Source organism: Chanodichthys erythropterus, chromosome 18 (genome assembly GCF_024489055.1).
Source record: "Chanodichthys erythropterus isolate Z2021 chromosome 18, ASM2448905v1, whole genome shotgun sequence".
In the NCBI taxonomy this organism is placed as follows: Eukaryota; Metazoa; Chordata; class Actinopteri; order Cypriniformes; family Xenocyprididae; genus Chanodichthys; species Chanodichthys erythropterus.
In genome coordinates, this window is record NC_090238.1 from 5,826,264 (window position 1) to 5,839,899 (window position 13,636).

The window sequence follows — 13,636 nt, forward strand, 5'->3', positions numbered from 1 at the left end:
TTATTGCTCATGATATTTATTATGCCTAAGCAGCCCTTAACAGATGTTTCCAGAGTTTAGTAACTGCTTGTGTTATGAAACAATATTTGTAACTGTGATTTTGTCAAGTAGGGCGTGTTCCTGGATCATAATCTTTTGTCCGTCCAGGAACATTCCCTTCAAACAAACACAGTCTGAACCCTCTCCTAAACTAAGCATAAAACTACCCAGAGTAAACTGCCTGTCAGAAGGAATAGATTAGGCTGATAAGAATGTTGTTCAAACCCCTAACCCTAACCTTAACACTTCCTTCATTTCTAAAATGTTATTGGATGATAAGAATGTTATTCCAGGACCATCAAGTCTGTTGATCCAGAAGCAGTCTTAAGCAGCATTTCCACCACAGGAATTTTTTCCTAGGAGCTAGGGACTTTAGGTTCAGTGTGTTTCCACCACAGGGACCAGGGTCTAAAAATTTGCCCCTCAGAAAGTCCCTGCAAGTGAATTTTTTTAAAGTTCAGGAATTTTTAAGGGGTGGGACATGGTTGCTGAAGATGATGATTGGTTAAGTTCACTCAGCATTTTGATTGGTTTACTCCGTGCAGCATTTTATTTCAACCACCATTTTTAAAAGTCTGTTGCAGTGCATGCAGTAAATTGTTGTTTGCTACTCTAATCAACAATGGAGTTTAAAAATTACGACTGATGGAGCGACAATGAGGTTCAGGCTTTATTACGCTTATATTAGAAAGACGGAATCCAGCAGGAAGTAGAAAGTTGCGCATAGTCCTACGTCACCGGACTAATCTTCACGGTACTTTAAACCACAATGTAAATGCAGACAGCAACAGGTCTGAGGGAAAAAAGTTCCTGGGACAAATTGTTCTAGGTAATTTCGGTGGAAATGAGGCTTTCCTTTGGTGAAATCATGGTAAGCCATCCATCTAGCTCACACATAAATATTAACAGAAACTTCAAAAAGAAAACAATAAATAGCTTAAATGAAAGTTGCCACATACTTCTTTTCCTGATGTTATGGAGCTCCTGCTCAATTCTTAGGCAGATGGATGTGGTCAGTTCCTTGGAGATCCGCTCAAAAGCATCAAAGTCTTCCACCTCAAACACATGGTTATCAGCAGGAGCATTGGCAATCGCCTCCAGCTCGGTGCGCACGGCGTCCTTGACTCCCACGGCAAAAATCTCTACGTCTGTATCCCTTAGTTTTTTGGCAGGGTCTTTGAAAGAATCTGAGGACTTGCCGTCCGTGATGAGCACCATGACTCGCGGCACGTTATCACGAGCGCCACGGCCTGAAACGAAGATCTTTTCTCTCACGTAGGTCATGGCTTTGCCAGTGTTGGTGGAGCCTCCGCGGTAGGGGAAGGTGCGGACTGCCTTGACCACAGTTGCAATGTCATGGTGCTTGTTCAAAGCAAACTCAGTGTGAGGATCCCTGCTGTACTGAACCAAGCTGATTTGCACTTTGTTGGGTCCGATGTCGAAAGAATTGACGAGCACTTCGAGAAAGGCTCTGACTTTAGCAAAGTTAGCCAGTCCTATACTGTACGAGCCATCCACCAGGAGGACAATGTCGGCTTGGACATCGACCTCTAGGGAACACTCTGTAGGGCACAAAACACAAAATTTTACAACCTGTTTGTCTGTTGTAAATTTTAATCTTGGAATGAGCATTTGGAAGTTACAGATATCAGCAAGAACCAGTACACAGATAAGGGTGGATCTGTGAGATTTAAGGCTGGAATTCACTATACGACTTTTCCCCAATCTACACTCTGGAGGAGTCAAATGGACTACTTTTTTATGCAGCTCTGGTAATTTTGAGACTAAACAAATGTAAATGATGACAAAATGATGAACTATTCTTTCAAACTCAGGATGGATACTCAGGGGGGACTGACACTTTGGATAAAAGCATCTACTAGATGACCAATCAGTAGTTACCTGTAGACACTTTGACGGGCTGAGTTTTCTCTGTGACAACTTGTGGCTTACTAGGGGTCAGACCTTTGAGGGCAAACAGACTGATCTCATACTCTGTCTCAGGGGACAGGTCTCTGACATTGGCCAAGGTGAATGTGGGCCCTGTGTAGAGCTCCTGCTTCTTGGCACCAGCAATTATGGGAAAGACCTGCAGCTTATAGCCTGTGATGACACCAGGAGATGATTCCCACGTAATTCTCATGGATTTGGAGGAGATATCCGTCACTCTGAGGTTCGAAGCTGGTTCAACAACTGCGAAAACATGGGCAGATGATTTATAAATCTTCCTTTAACTGGTCAATTCTCTATGAGTTTAGCTAGATTGTGAATGAATATGTTGGTTTGTACCTTCCTTTCTGCTTACAAGGAAATTTAGCTGCTCCTCCACACCAGAACAGACCTCAGTGATGAGCTCCTTCTGCACTTGATTGATCATGTCGAAGTTAGGAACATTATAGACATGCTTGCTGTGAGGAGTGGAGGCCATCTCCTTCAACTCGTCCTCATCTGCTCCTTTGATACCTAAAGACATGAACTGCGACTTGAATAAGAGTTCTGTATTACAGATACATATTCAACAGATGTATAGACACATACCCAGGACAAAGATCTCCACTCCTATGTTCCTCAGCCGTGTGGCATACTCCCCTACTGGGTCTTGCGACTTTCCATCCGTGATGATCATGGCCACTTTTGGGAAGCTTTTCCTGGCTCCAGCCGCCTCAGTGAAAGTGTTTTTCACCAGATAGTCCATTGCATCACCTGGTTGAGCATGTTAGACACCAAGATACAATTGCTGGATGATGACTACAAACGGCTAGTGCTACAGAACCTCTTTTAATCGGGTTGGTGTTAAAATATACTTTTTATGTTTGAAATTTAGATAATAAATGACATTTTGAGCATAATTTTGCCAAGTAGGACATGTTCCTACATTACCCATGTGTTAACGCAATTACTGTATATAGACCTACATTTTTTGTTTCATGATTTTAGTAATCTATACTATAAGCACTTTGGCCAACTTTTGTTTTAAATGCGCTTTATAAGTAAAAATTTATAAGTAAGTTAAACCTGATAAAAATGTTATTCACACTCTAAACCAAACCCATTCCCAATCCCCAAAATCTGAGTGGTTGATTAATGTTGAGTAGTTTTCTTCCAGGACCAACAAGGATGTTTATCCAGGAACAAGTCCTAATTGGCAAAATCATGGTACGGTAAATATTTTACACACCTGTCATGGTATTACCACCCTTGTAGGGCAGATTTTTTATGGCTCGTAGGACATCAGGCCGTCTGAAATGCTGGTTCAGGTTGAACTCTGTCCTGGTGTCTGAGCTGTACTGTACCACAGCCACTCTGGTCTTTTCCTCTCCAATGTCGAAGGCTCCCGCCATTGCCCCAATGAAACTCCGGATAAATTTAAAGTTTTCTCTTCCCACACTCCAAGAGCCATCCACCAGGAACACCAGATCAGTGATAGCACTTACTGAACACTCTGCATGACAAGGGAATGGAGAGAAAAGACATGAGAGAATGCCAAATAATAATATAAGAGCATACTATTTGCTACAATCTTCATCGTTTCGCTTATTTGTTTTGACACATTAATGAGCAAAAAATGCTGTTGTTGTTTTAAAAAAGCTGTCCGTTTTACGTATGTTTATATTGCAGCTACACTTACTCACTTCTACACAGACTCTGGCAGTGTCCTTCAGCATTTCCAAACCAAAACAAAAAATGCTTTCCAAAGCAATGGATACTTTCAATAAACTTATTTCTGTTCCTTTAGACGTGACTAACTTTACTGTGAAATGTACATCTTGAGAACTGCTTTTTTGGAATTTCAATGGGATTTTCTTTGGATCTGGTACTCACGATTTGGACTGACAAGAAAAGGATTGGAATTGGATCAGGACTGTAATCCTTTCCACTTGTTTAAAACATGATGTCTGACTGTGCGAGAGTCAATGAATGAGGATAGAAGGAACCTCAACCCTCTGTGTTATAACAGCCACTTCTAACAGCACGAAGAAAATTTTTATAAGTTCTGATTCTATTTTAATGCTTTCAATTAAAGGCAATTTTTACATTGCCAACCACAGCCTTGAGCGATCTTTCTTTGTGAGCTGTAAAAAGTTTGCAAAGCCTACAGTGGTCAGATAAAAAAAAAAAGTCTAAAGGAAAAATGTGATCTAATACATTGCATATAGAATTCGATTTCATAGATGACAAGAAACAAGACTGTATCTGTAATTATGAAGAAATGGTTTAAATTAAATATACTCACTGACAGCGTCTGGATGTGGCTTCCTAGTCCCACTCGTGTTGCTGGATTGAACTGTAATAGGAGAAAAAGTTAGGTCTGTGTCTTGAAAACTTATGATTCCTTTTGGCAAATGGATTTATCACAACTAATTATCAACAGTACTTTGTTTTGTAATTTTGCTCAGTAGATCTCAAGATCTCTTTCTTTTTGAAGAAAACGACTGGTTCTTGTCCATTCAAATCCTCAAAACCACCACAATGCTAGTGTGTTATGGGTGGTTAAATCGGTATCGCTATGCAATTACTAAAGTATTCTGAATGTTTTAAGTGTATTGCTATGCAATATATCCTACAGTATGCTATCTATCCTAGAGTATTGTGGGTTATTGCATTATGGATATTAAGTCAAAGGAGTCTCTATTATATTTTGGTCTCTAGAAATGGCTCAGTTCTCTCTGTCAATTTGAGATGTTGTTCGTCTATAGCAATATCAAATATGTCCTCAACAAGAGTCAATGATTTGATACTTACTTGTTGTCTGGATCTTCAGTATTAATTTATTCAAAATACATTAAAAATGTATGGAGTCCAGCACATATGATGTGAAAAAATATGTATATCGAGGCCGTGAATTAACAATTTGTTCCCACAACTTACTAATACGTCAGCACGTTTTGCTAATTCGTTCCTTCGTTTTATGTAAATCGCGCGCACAATATAATAATTTGCACCGTCGTTTTACTAAATCATGCACACAATATAATAATAATGTATTCCCTCATTTTGTCCGCACAATATAATAATTTGTTCCCTCATTTTACTAAATTGTGGCCACGATTTATTAATTCGTTCCTTTGTTTAAGTAAATCGTGCACACAATATAATTTTGTTCCCTTATTACTAAATCATGTGTACAATAAAATAATTCATTCCCTTGTTTTACTAAATTGTGCACACTATATAATAAATAGCTCCCTCATGAGCACAATATAATAATTTGTTCCCTCATTTTACTAAAAAGTGGCCACAATTTACTAAATTGTTCCCTCATTTTAAGTAAATTGTACGCACGATATATTTCGATCCTTCATTTTACTAAATCGTGCACACAATATAATAATTAATTCCCTTGTTTTACTAAATTGTGCACACGATAAAATTATTTATTCTCTCATTTTACTAAATGGTGCGCACAATAAAATAAATTTTTCTCTCGTTTTACTAAATCGTGCGCACAATATAATAATTAATTCCCTTGTTTTACTAAATTCTGCTTCCCTCGTTTTACTAAAACTTGGTAACGTAATAATTTGTTCCCTTATTTTAGTTAAAAATACAAGGGAAAGAATTAGTACAACATGGGCACAATGTATTAAGTCGAGGGAACAAATTATTATATCATGCACACGATTTACTAACAATTTCTTAATTTGTGGCCATTTATATATATATATATATATTAAAAAAAAAATATATATATATATATATATATATAAAATTATATATATATATATATATATATATATATATTAAAAAAAAAATATATATATATATATATATATATAAAATTATATAGGGCTCTATACTTAATTGATTATACATGGGAAAACCTGCCGTTTTACTTAAAAATACATTTAAGTTGTTGTGTACTCTCACAAGTATTCAAGGTGTAAGGAAAGCATGTTATAAATTTTTAACTGATGGAAACACCATTAAATTTAAACTTTCCTTCAACACATGAACAAATTCCTTACCACGAATATGTGAAATAGTAGTTGCTTACCTTAAAAAACAAATCTCATAAGAGAACGGGCGTTGGGTGTGCACTTACTTGTTAATTGTCCGAGGATAGGGATACTTTCTTCCGCACCATCAAATGAACTGATTGACACCGAATAGTCTACATCTGGAGTTAGATCCGTGATCGATGTGTTTGTGGCCGAGGAAGGAAGAGTAAAATCTTTCAAATCATCTGGAACAGAGAATGAGATATCAAGTCAGAAGATCAGTCACTCAAAGATGATCAAAAGACATGCAGATGCTGTAATATGTGCAAGACGCACCTGTATCTGATGTTACTTGTATTCTGTAGCCCTGTATCTGAGACGAAGGCCTCCTCCATGACATTTGCACTGTGTTTTCATTTAGGATTTTAAATTTCAAGTCTGAAGGAGGCTCCACTGCAAACAAGAGGATAAAAGAGTCAAGATCACGAGAAAATGCCTTATCTGAATTAATAAGAAATTTTGAAGAAACAAAAGATGATTTTTAACGACCCCAACGACAAACACTTCAGGAGTGAAGTTGACTTGTTTATTGTTGGGCAAGACAAACACAACCAAGAGTAAAGGTGACAAAACACAACATAAAAAGGTGACGGAAGCCATTTCGGATCAAATGGCCTTTTCTTGAGTTGCATAACCTGGAATCTCATGGTCTGCAGCTCAAGCAGAGAAGAACTAAACACATTTCAAGACCTATTACAAACAAAACGTCATCGCCAATCCATGTGCAGACAACCATCCAATGCATGCTGAATGCAGTCAATACAAGGCATGCCCGTTCACTGGAAACTCTGGCGACAAAAATAAATCATGTCCATTCCCAAGATATTGATTATACAATGGAATCGAGTTTTCAAGATGTCAAAGATGTCCAGATGGCTCTGTCAAAAGTAAAAAACAAAATTACACATATATGTTATATATACGCTTCGTATATATACATATATTCCAACAAGGCTAACGAGTTTTACCAAAGCCACACATCCATTGCAAATCTCATAAAAAGAATACACAACTTGTCGTGACAGACTTTTGTGTAGTTCCTTTTCATACAGAAGGTGTACGTGACAAGACAACACTCCTAATTGAGAGGTTTGAAGGAAAATGTACAATCACTCATATATATGAGGAGGAAAACTACCCACATTCGTCTGGTTGTAGTATCATGCACGTGTACATGAGAAAGTTGCTGGGTGAACAACTTATTACACTGTTTCCATGTACACAAAGGACAACATACAAGGAGGCTACAAAAGTATTTCAAAATGATATTCTGTCATAGACATTACTGACATGCGATCTACATCAAACCGTTGTGGATCTCATCTCTGCCGACGATGAGATGTCCACTTACAGTACGCGCTCAACATCCATGTTACATCCGCATGCATGAATGCTGATGATTGATGTAAATCTCGGCTGTCAGGGTAATGTCTTGAATGCAGAGGAAAAACAGGTGATTCATCCAAAATGTAACCAATAGAGGATAATAAACATGCTTCATTTCACAGAAATGAATTAGTATATTTAACCAGCAGAGTGCAATATTACAATAGTGTTTAGCACACTCAAAAATAAAGGTTGATAGAAACTTTTAAAGTGGAGAAAGTTCTTATTGATTAGTTTCTTCAGATCTATGTTTTTGTTTCTGGGTTTTTTAAAGCACCAGAACATGCTTTTTCAGACTGCAAAAAAATATATTTTTGTATTTTTTCTTAAATCAAGATACATATTGTTGAGAAGCAAAATGACATGAGATAAGTCTTGTTTTCTTAAAAAAATTTTTTATCAAAGTTTAGTGAGTTTATGCTTAAAGAGATAGTTCACCCAAAAATGAACATTCTGTCATCATTTCCTCCCCCTCAAGTTGTTCCAAACCTGTATGAATTTCTTTGTTCTGCTGAACACAAAGGAAGATTTGTGTACAGCAAAACCCCCAATTGACTGCCATAGTATATATTTTTCCTACTATTGTAATCAATGGGAGGTGAAATATGCTTGGTTACTAACATTCTTCCAAATATCTTCCTTTGTGTACAACAGAACAAAGAAATTCATACAGGCTTGGAACAATTTGAGGGGGAGTAAATGAATTTTCATTTTTTGGTGAACTATCCCTTTAAAACAAGAAAAAATGATATGGAAAACACGATTATCTTTCTCACTCCAATTTTTTTATTGTTTTAATCATAAACTCAATTAATTTTAATACATTTTTCAGAAAGCAAGACTTAAAGGATTAGTTCACTTCAGAATTTTTTAGAATTTAATTTGTCCTGATAATTTACTCACCATGTCATCCAAGATGTTCATGTCTTTCTTTCTTCAGTTGAAAAGAAATGAAGGTTTTGAGGAAAACATTCAGGATTTTTCTCCATATAGTGGAATTCAGTGGGGTTCACTGGGTGGATTGCAGTTTCAATGCAGCTTCAAAGGGCTCTACATGATCCCAGACGAGGAATAAGGGTCTTACCTTGCAAAACGAATGGTCATTTTCTTAAAAAGTAAAAATGTACATACTTTTTTAACCACAACCACAGTGCTCGTCTTGTACTGCTCTGTGATGTGCATTCCGTAATTACGTTGGAAAGGTCATGCGTGACGTACCGCGGTAGAGCGAAAAACTCATTTTCTCCTCCAACTTCAAAATCGTCCGACAGCATTTTTTTACTTTTTTGTAAAGGGCGTTTGTCCTAACCAGACGCGATACGATAATATTCCAGCGACAACGCAATGAGAAGTGATTAAATCAATCAAAAACCACAGCCAATCAGAAGAGAGTGTGGGCGGGCTCTCTTGGCAAGAGTATATCAGACACAATGAAATTGGTTAGTAGTAACGTTACATTCATAAATATTATATAATTTAACATTATTTAAAGTACATACGGACATTACGGAGTGACTGAACCAACCTTTGTCATAGAATACACTTGTTTGTTCGCATTGACTTGACAGTTTGAACGTTCTTGTGCCCATTTATTTATTTTTTAAGATCTGAGGTGAATTAGCTAACGTTAGTGTTATTTTCATTACAGCTAAAGAGCTGGGAACAACGATATTCAAACTCACATTAGACGCTTTTAACATTAAAAAAAGCACATAAATATTGGCATACTTTGTGTTGCTGTTCCAGCTGCGACGTCGCGGAGAAATAGAAACCGTTTCTCAGAATATTCGTGTGTCGCCGTCGCGGCTGGTTAGGACAAAAACTCCGATTAACATGGAAAAGATGCCTTTTATCGCATATCGCGTCTGGTTAGGACATGGTGTTAGTCTTTGCACGTTTGCTTTGTAGACATTGGATCTGTACTTTTACCTACGTCACGCGTGACCTTTCCATTACATAATGCGTGGCACAATGCAGAGCAGTGCAAGATGAGCATTTGTGGTTAAAAAGTATATACATTTTTAATTTTTTAGAAAATGACCAATCGTTTCGCTAGATAAGAGCCTTATTCCTCGTCTGGGATCATGTAGAGCACTTTGAAGCTGGACTGAGACTGACATTTGGACCTTCAACCCTTTGAACCCTGTTGAAGTCCACTATGGAGAATAATCCTGGAATGTTTTCCTCAAAAAACTTAATTTCTTTTCAACTGAAGAAAGAAAGACATAAACATCTTGTATGACGTGGGGGTGAGTAAATGATCAGGAAATTTTATTTCTGAAGTGAACTAAACCTACTCATTTTGCTTCTCTAGTAAATTTTGATCTTGATTTAAGAATGTTTAGATATTTGTAATGAAAAACAAGACAAAATCTGAGTAAGAAAATCTTTTTTTGCAGTGTAGAGAATTAAAATTGGTTCTAATTGAAACCTTTATTTTTATGATGATTAAACTAGTGCATTTATTCCTACTCTTCATCAACAAGGTGATGAAGATCCACAGTGTCTGCTCTTTATAAGAGCGGATCTTCCCTGTAGAAACCTTGATCATCTTTTTCCATGCACCACCTTTCATAATTCTACTTAATGGGCAGCTGGATAATGATTACGTGGCGAAATGTCACATGCACAAAGAAAAAGAAGGGTGGAAAGACGTGTGTGTGGATGTAGGCCAGAGCAGCAGAATATCATTTTAAAATAAACGGTGGAGGAAACACACCAGGCAAACGACAAATAATACGACCTGCTGGAGAAAGAATGCTCACCAACCTGACGCATCAAACTCAAACAGTCTGTGTCCGGACAGGCCTCTGCCCTTCTCCGAACCCACGAGTCTTCACTGATTCACAGATGTCAAGCTGAGGCATCTTAAGGGAGGTGTCACGGCACCAGCGCGCACAAACCGTGTATGAAACACCACCTACCATGTGCTTAAGACTCGAGCTTTAATACCAGCTCAGTGAACTCGTGTGAAATAATGGAACCGGACAGCTTTGTTGACTCTGTTGACAGTTTAATAACGAAAGTGACACAAACGTCTGCTCGTGTTGAGTTTCTGGAAACTTCAGGACGAGGAGGCCCGACAGGAGAGCGCTCCTCTCGTCCCCCGGAGAGAGAGTCTGCCCCGCGTCAATAACCTCCAGCCAGTCAGGCATTCTTTCTGGCTAGCGCCGTTGCCAGGCAGCTCGGAAAAGAGGCTGGAGTCTCCCGGAGAAGCCGAACAGATGCCAAAGTAATTCCGCAACATGTGCTGACATTAAACATTACTGCATATTAACTTTCCATATGGATTGCAACTCAGCGTTTTCGTGAGGAAACCTAAAAAGGCTCTTTGTCTTTGTGCTGTCTGAGGACTACTTCAGCCCTCTCATGTTACATCTTTCCATTCTGTTACAGCACAAAAAAACGAAAGTTTCCATTTGGTTTTCCAGTTGAATCAAACTCCATCCTCAGGTTCTCACATCATTTTCGCCCGAGACAGCTGTCACTGGGATAAAGTGATGCTGTGTGGCGACTTTAATTATATATCCCTCTTAGACTAAAACAACTTCAAATCATGTGGGAGAAAACACTTATCCATTTTACTACTGATTATACGTGTGTATCCAGCTCAGAGATGCCAGGGGCAATTGGGCAGTTTCTCAAATGTGCAAAAATGCCAACTCTTAAAAAATATCAGGATTTTAATTTAATGTAAGAGGAAGTGTAGTGAAAGGACAATATCAATTTTAAGGCAAAAACTAGCTTATATATGTTGTGGCATTGTTATTCAGATTTATATCTTACATTTAAAAACTAATTTATCATGCAAAGTGCTTAAAAATGATAAAGTAATATATATATATATATATATATATATATATATATATATATATATACACAGATTAAATAGTTAAATATGGCCATAATATCGCTGTAAAAAAGAATTGTTGGTTTAACTTAAAAAAGCAGGTTACCTTGCCTTAAAATGATGAGTTCATTGAAATGAAAAATTTGAGTTTATACAATGAAGGTGAACAAAAACTCATTGATTGACAAAAGAAAAAATGTTGTGATAAATCGTGAAAATAATTTTTATAGTGTAGCTATAAATTTAGAAAAAATAAAGCATAAAATAAATATAAAAATGTTTATTTTAAGGCCCTTTATGGGGGGATTAGGCTAGTTTTCAATCCTTTTAGGCGGGTTTTGAGTAGGTTTTGGGCTGGAATTTTTCTGGGATCTGGCATCCCTGATCCTGCTATACACAGTGTTCAAACAGTTCAAAACTAAGTGATTTTGTTGCATATCTTTTAACTCATGATTACTGCACATTTGAATTTGACTGAAGAGAATTGAGTCTCTGCAAGAAAACAAAAACTGTCATCTATTAGACTGAATTTTGCCCTAAGGACACTTTTGAGCTGTTAAAAATCCTAACTCATACTGCAAAAATCAATTAAAAGGTCTGCAGTTGAACCTTTTTCTGTTGTTTAATAATGATGCTTTTGTAATAATGTTTTCATTTGAGCTCTTCATGTAATTACTGTGGTAATTCATTGGACAATAACTGACTCGTAGAGGAGGTGATGACAATCCCAGACTTCTTTGTTTCACGCTGCAGAGACATGCCTCGCTACAAACGGCAGATTACATGACTTTTTTTTTTTTTTGCATGTGTGTGTGTGTGTGTGTGTGTAAGTGTACCTTTAGGAGCACTGAAATCACACTTAACATAAAGAGTACAGTTTTTAAACGAATATAGCACATACTTTGTTAGTAAATCTTCATTTCATAGCTTATTGAACTATATCTTTCTATAAATCTATGACTATATATAGTACATAACTATATACTGTAGAAGTCAATTATATAACTTAAGTATGGTCTGAGTATTAATACAGCTTAATATACAATATTCAAAAAGTTAAGGTTGCATATACACTTAGTGTCCAAAAACAGGCTATTTCACTGTAAAAAAAAAAAGAAAAAAAAAAGTTTAAAATAGAAGAGAGATAGACCGCATGTGACTATACCTTGAGCCTCGACAGAATTCAGTAATAGAGTAAAGAGTGCAGCAGCGGCCAGAGACAGCCTGATCTCCATGTTTATACACACACAGTCAGCAGCTCATTAATTAATCTACAAAGAGAAGAAAAAACAAATCAACCTTATTTCTGTATTCACTGCACAGCATCATCATCATCATCCCAAAACATTCTTGGTGTACTTTTTATTCTGTACTTAATGTGGCCCAAACATTCATTTAAACAATGAATATGTAAATGACTATTAGATTAGTAACAGTGCAGAATTGAGAAAGAGATTTGCGTTACGGCTCACGAGCGCCTCCATGTGGAGCTTTACACAAGTGCAGTGAATATGAAAAATTATTAATGTGATTAATAGGCTTTAGATGGGACCAACGTGAATTAATTATTATCTCAAAATGATTTCTGCTAAACATTTAAACTAAAAGCTTTTTTCAAGAAGCCTATTTGCTCAAATTGCACGATTTCATAAATAAGCGCTAAAGGAAACATAAAATAATTTTATAAAATTGTGATTGAATACACTAAACATGTCACACAACTCACTACGAAATTACAGACATGAAAACAATCCCCGACTAATATTTATTTTTTTAAATATTAAACGTTTATTTCATTCACTGATCACGTGAATTACATTTCCCATGCAAATCTAGAGAAGTGATTGAATGAAGTAAAGAAAGCGTAATCAGACCTGTTAAAGTTCGTCAGTATCACAAATGGAAAGTGAAGGCTGAAGTGAAGTCCCGCTCCAGACAGACAGAAGGAGAGGCTCCTCGCGCTCCTCCAGCAGTGAGGGAAACCTCTGAGAGAATGGGAGGTATCTGAGCACAACCTGACACTAAATAGGGGGTTGTTCCCAACTTTTCTCCCTTACGAAATTCCTCAAGAATGGAGCCCCCCACTTTTAAAACAGAGATACGGGAAGAATGTGCTGAAATCCACTTCAGTGGGATGCAGATGAGGTGATGCTTAAGTTTTAATAGGCTACTATATATTCATTTTATCAAGCTTCCATATTAATGTCTCAGTGTCTGCTCAGAAAAGTAGAGCACTCGAAAAAGAAAAAATAGAAAACAAAAATATGTAAAGTATATAATCTAATTTACATACGTAATTCAATAATTTAGCGTAAATTTCCATTACCTTAGTAGTACTGAATCCTCGTATTTAGACTTACAG

General features: G+C 36.9%; 1 protein-coding gene across 5 annotated transcripts in view; it reads right to left on the bottom strand.

Moving 5' to 3' along the window:
* The window catches only part of col12a1a (collagen, type XII, alpha 1a), a 95,269-nt gene extending 82,011 nt beyond the window's left edge, over positions 1 to 13,258 (bottom strand). For 4 of the 5 annotated variants that reach the window (XM_067366755.1, XM_067366753.1, XM_067366752.1 and 1 more), the window contains exons 1-10: positions 13,149 to 13,258; positions 12,440 to 12,545; positions 6,315 to 6,431; positions 6,083 to 6,223; positions 4,274 to 4,324; positions 3,218 to 3,481; positions 2,578 to 2,742; positions 2,329 to 2,502; positions 1,942 to 2,232; positions 999 to 1,601 (exon numbers count right to left, since the gene is read on the bottom strand). In XM_067366755.1, coding sequence (XP_067222856.1) covers positions 999 to 1,601; positions 1,942 to 2,232; positions 2,329 to 2,502; positions 2,578 to 2,742; positions 3,218 to 3,481; positions 4,274 to 4,324; positions 6,083 to 6,223; positions 6,315 to 6,431; positions 12,440 to 12,509 — 1,876 coding nt within the window. In that variant the 5' untranslated portion in view covers positions 12,510 to 12,545; positions 13,149 to 13,258. The remainder of the gene's footprint in view (positions 1 to 998; positions 1,602 to 1,941; positions 2,233 to 2,328; positions 2,503 to 2,577; positions 2,743 to 3,217; positions 3,482 to 4,273; positions 4,325 to 6,082; positions 6,224 to 6,314; positions 6,432 to 12,439; positions 12,546 to 13,148) is intronic. The other variant, XM_067366756.1, reaches the window with a different exon arrangement.
* Positions 13,259 to 13,636: the final 378 nt, after the last annotated feature.